Source organism: Anoplophora glabripennis, unplaced genomic scaffold (genome assembly GCF_000390285.2).
Source record: "Anoplophora glabripennis isolate ALB-LARVAE unplaced genomic scaffold, Agla_2.0 scaffold1355, whole genome shotgun sequence".
Classification (NCBI taxonomy): Eukaryota; Metazoa; Arthropoda; class Insecta; order Coleoptera; family Cerambycidae; genus Anoplophora; species Anoplophora glabripennis.
Window position 1 is genome coordinate 37 of NW_019417428.1, and position 5,570 is coordinate 5,606.

A 5,570-nucleotide genomic window follows, 5' to 3' on the forward strand; every position below is an offset into this window, starting at 1 on the left:
GCTACATTTTCTGTTTAACTAAATAATCTGTTCTCAAAAGTATTGACACTTGACTATTCCTATTTGTATAAGGGTTTACTTTTAAAATTTTTAAAATAATACAATATAGAGGATATAAGTGAGAAATCGTTTCCATACGATAGATGGCGCTGTAATCAGTTAACAAAGTATAAGGTGTTGCCTACTCATTAGGTGCTAAGTAGTAGTAAGCTTCCAAAACGTTACGTGGCGCTGTTTCGCGGTTTAGTGGCAATATTAGGGACATTTCATTCTACGTTGGTACTATATTTTCTATGGTATAGAAGTATGTGGTTATGATCAACCAGACCAGATCAACACTTGGAGAGTAAAAATATTGATATGGACAATATAAACATTAAGACAATTTGCAGAACCTGCTTAAGTGATAACGTACCATTAAACAAAATACAAGAAGCAGTTGTATCTGTAGAAGACTCTAGAAAATCTGTTTTAGAAGTATTAAATATTGTCGGTGTGATAGAGGTATGATTGAAAATATTTTATGTGATGAATACTAATTCCTTACAATTGTTTTATTTGATATGATCAAAGCAACAGTAAAACTGTATATATACCTACATATATATATTATTCATATGTGTACAATAGTCCAATAGTGGTATAAATTCTTGGAAAGGTTTGTGTATGGATAAACATTCAGATAAAAAAGTTTACAGCTTGCTATAACAAAATTTTACACAAATTGTGATAAATAATTTGACATCCTAATTTAAACTTGAATGCGTTTTATTTGCAAATTAATAGATCCGACTTCATATTTGACTTAGTGTTTTTGACTTTATTTCTACTTTTGTACTTAGTGCACGCTGAATTAATATTTCTGTCCAGTACTATCAAGTTTAATAAAGGTTGGAAGTATTCTCGGTGTGCAGAGTGCAAAAATATGTCAAAAGCGATATTTGTCTTACTATTATCCCATAGCCAATTGAAGTCAGTTTAATATCGTGTAGTTTGTAGCAATTTGTTTCAATATGTTAATTTCTTTCTTATAAGGTGTATTAGTGCCTGTATTGATTTAGTTTCATATTTAACAATAAGCGAAGAATCTTTATATGATGTGTTCCGATTAAGAAATTAATGAGTATACCACTTCCAATGTCATCACTACCTGTTTTACCTTTTACTTTTTATTTTCATATTATTTAGAATTGGTGAATATTATTGCTATTACGGATAATATGTATAAAATATATTTGTATTTTGGAAATTAAAAAATATAAAAATGTGACTTAATGAAAAAATAGAAACAGTAGAATGTTTTTTTAATTAAATACCCTGTCTTTACATATTTAAATAGAATCGATCTATCTCTTATAATAATGGAGATAAGATCAAATGATTGCGCCATATAAATATTGACTCTTAGCTTTATATCCCTTACTATAAGAGATCAAACCTTATATCATTTTTAACATAATGGTGAATCCTCATCTACTTCATGTAGTATCTCCTTTTTGTGGCTGCAGTAACAGATTCATAGTGTGAACCTTGAATAACAAAGTCTTGTATATCATTTAAAAATGTGTTAACACCATTTATGTTATTTTTCTACTGTAACCATTGTATTCTTCTTGAAAAGTTGTAGAATCGACATATTCTTTGGGTTGGTTTACAGCGGTTTACAGTTTTTCACAGCAGTTATTAATGGCTAAATAATTAAATTATTATTTTCTTTAAATTATATAGCATATAAGGAAATAAATATTTTAAATGTATTCTATTGTTTTGTACTGTAAACATGGCAGTATATTCATATTTTGTGTAAGTCATGAAAATGATTATCTTAGTAACTTTTTTATTTTTGGCAATAGAAAAAAGTTTAATGAGAGCTTTAAAAAAGTCAATAAAAAAAACTGTATGTATGACTTCTAGTAAGTTATGTTCTTACGTTTGACATTTAAATGTTTTTTTGGTTCATATAAGTATAGGTATTTGTTTCAGTAAGTACTTTCTTTTAGATAAAACTTTAATTCATATTAAAATGTGAATTGAACACCCTCTATATAGGGTGTTATCTAATGAATGTTACATACTTCAATGGTATAATCTAGAACCCAAATGGTGTCGATTTAACCAAACTTGCTGAAGGTTAGGTGACACCCTGTATAGAATTTAACATTTGAATTTAACTATTATCAGTATTTATTACAATTGAATTTAAATTTAATAATACCAATATGACAATGGCACCATTTTAGACTGAAATATAATAGTGTCAATATGAATAAAAAAAAATAAAAAATTATAGGAAGAAAATTATAATTTATCTAGATCCAGATATATGTCACGTTCAATTGTTATTTCTTAAAGGACTATATTAACTTTTTTCCCCTAAAATCAAAACCAAGGAGGTTACCAATGTGAGCAGTTTTTTATGGGAAACCCCGTACTATATAACTTTTATTTTCAGATTGATGGAAATTTGCCTGATTCAATATGTTTATTATGCATAAATAAACTAACTGATTTGTATAAATTTATATTACAATGTGAAAATTCAAATTTTTTATTAAAACAATATATAGACACCAAAAGTGAAAATGATAATGCAAGAGTTTTAATAAAATTTGAACTAGATAGTAATAATGCAAATGATTACAATGAATCTTCTAATGACTTACCCACTGGAAGAGAAAAATCCAAGGAAAAAAAGAAATTAAGTCAAAAAAAAATTGTCAGTAAGGATGAAAACTCAAAATCATTATTTTGTAGATTTTGTAATAAATATTTTAAGAACAAGTACATATTAGCCCTGCACAATAAACGCCATGGAGAAAAAGAACAAATTTTTTGTGCAATTTGTGAAAAAAAATTCAAGTCCAAAACATATTTGTCTAAACATATTAAGGAAGTTCATAAGGATAGTAATAATACATCAGATAATTTTGATGACATAAGTACGAATATATGTAATATCTGTAATAAAACATTTAAATCCAAATATATTTTGACAGTACACAAAAAGCGACATGTTCACAAAGGACAATTTTTGTGTACAATTTGTGGAAAAGGTTTTAATTCCAAGGGTTGTCTCAATCGGCATATGAGAGTTCATACTGGTGAAAAAAATTATGAATGTGAAGTTTGCAAAAAGAAGTTTCCATCTTCAAATAATTTGAATCTTCATTCTCGAATTCACAGTGGCATTAAACCATATCTATGTACCATTTGTGGAAAGTCATTTACTCATCCAACAGGTTTCACATACCATCTTCGAACTCATACTAAGGAGAAAAATTATTCATGTGAGTTCTGTGGAAAAGCGTTTGCTATTCAATGCCACCTTGACAATCACAGGAAGATTCATACAGGTAATTTTATTTTAAAATTTAAAAAATTAAGGGGTGGTGCTCATTAATAAAAATAATAGCTTAAAGTTCCTATAATACTTTGTCGAAAATTGTATATTCACAGTTGTATAAGCTCAGACTTGAATACTGAAATTTTAAAGCCCTGAAATGATTGCAATGTTTTGAAGAGAAAAACATAAATTTATTTATATTGCAATAAAAACAGCAGAATTTGAACAAAAAAAAATTGTATTTTACACAGATAGATCCAGAAAGACTGTCTGGTTGAAGAACACAGCCTGTCACTAAAACTGGCAATACTAATTTCCATTTGCAAAAATTGATTTTCATTTCACTGTCAACATTGGAATTCTAATATTTAACAGCACTTGACGTTTTGTGCCGTGGCGTTTGGTACCTAATTTTGATTTTTTTCTTTTTTCATTTTTTTCTGATATACATTATGCCTTTAAAAAACAGTATTTTCCAATACCAGCAGTTTAGAACATCTAAAAAATGGTAAGTATTATACATCGCACATTTCATTATCAAAATATAACCACTTTAATTTTTGCCTGTCGCCACTGAATACATTGGTTATGCACAGTTATTGAAAACAAATTCATGAATTTTGTAATTTTGATTATGTCTGTATTTGCCGTGAATTTTCAGTAATTTTTCTGTGAAAACTTTTATGCTTTTATATAAAATTGATGAGCCACCCCACCTAAAAATAAACTGCAGTTCTAATTGTATGAGAATTTGTCCTAAACAATTGGTAGAAACCATATTTTTGCCACGTTTACATTTAAGAAAAATATAGAGTAGCTTGCGAACTTAACAGGGTGATCTCTAAGTAACTTGTAATAATAATGAGAGTGATTATTTCGGTAATTTTAAGAAAAATGTCCCTATAAGCCATGTACTAAACGGCTTTGTTCTCGAGATACAATGTTAAAATTTTAAAAAATATTTTATTACGCAAATATCTAAAAATATGTTTGGTATAGATTAAAGTTAGGACTGTTGACTTGACTATGGAAGGGTAAAAATTCAGAGATTGTATACAAACAGAGATAAAATGAGGTTTGTGCAGATATAGGTTTAAAAAAATAATTTTTCCACGAATCTTTTATTTTTGACATTTTTTTTTTTCTATATCTGAGAGTAACAGTTGTACAGAGCCTTTATAAATCTTTACAAGCAACGTGACCGCCGACAGTGCAGAAGTGATCAATTGCAAATATAAAATTTTGTAACTAGCCCAGTTACTGTAGCTGAAAACATAGTAATGCCTCCGAATTTTTTATAACTGCATGCTCAAAATTTAGAATTAGGCTCATCTTACCCCACACCTCAAAACTTATACATGCGCTAGGTGTGCTTTTTGTTCTTAAGGGGTGAAAACCACCCCTTATTGGAAAAAAGAAAAAATACAAATTTAAGCATTTTATGTAATCAAATCTTTTTTATTTATGCAGTATGAGTAATTTCATGTGCTATCTAACATGAAACTTAATGCATCCCAAATTTTCAACTCGGAAAAACCTTTAAAAACCACCCCTTTGCACGAAAATAATATAAAAAAAATTTTTTAACTTGAAACGTTTTAATCATGCATTTTTATCAAATTAAAATTGATTTCTTGATTAAAAAATCTTTTTTATCGATTGCAACTTTTCCACCCACACACAAAATTAAGATTATTTTATAAATTTTTATTTTCCTTTTTAATAATAATAAATACAGAAAAACATAATTAAATATAAATGATTATTTGACGTCACTGCTATTCTTTTCACAATCATGCTCGTCCTCTTCGATGATTGGAGGAGAATTTAAACAGTTGTCGCCTGAGCATGTTCCACATGTCGAATTGCAAAATAAACTAAGCTTCCGGCAGCCACAATTTGCTCCGCAATCTTTTTTGCAATTGCAAAAAATCATTTTCTTCCGGAGCAGGCAAACTACGCATTTTTATTGGTTCCACTAAATCTTCTTTTTTTAACCATCCCCAGTCCGTTATGTGAATATGTTAATATACACATACTAAATACGTATACAGGGTGGGCCACCATTAACGCCTCTGTCGCTAGGGACCAAACGGCAAATGTTATAGAAACCTGTTTAGGTGGGTATGTGTAGATTGATTACGGCTACATTTTAAAAATATTTTGAAATATACAGGGTGTCCAGGAAAAGCGTACCATATCAAAGTTATGTATTTTTAAATGGAAC

The 5,570-nt window shown here is 28.7% G+C and overlaps 1 protein-coding gene across 2 annotated transcripts in view; it reads left to right on the forward strand.

The window, feature by feature from the left end:
* The first annotated feature begins 314 nt into the window (after window positions 1-314).
* Window positions 315-5,570, forward strand: part of LOC108914832 (gastrula zinc finger protein XlCGF28.1-like) — an 8,044-nt gene continuing 2,788 nt past the window's right edge. The window contains exons 1-2 of one of the 2 annotated variants that reach the window (XM_018720731.1): window positions 315-504; window positions 2,453-3,353. In XM_018720731.1, the coding sequence (XP_018576247.1) occupies window positions 361-504; window positions 2,453-3,353 (1,045 nt within the window). In that variant the 5' untranslated portion in view covers window positions 315-360. The remainder of the gene's footprint in view (window positions 505-2,452; window positions 3,354-5,570) is intronic. The other variant, XM_018720733.1, reaches the window with a different exon arrangement.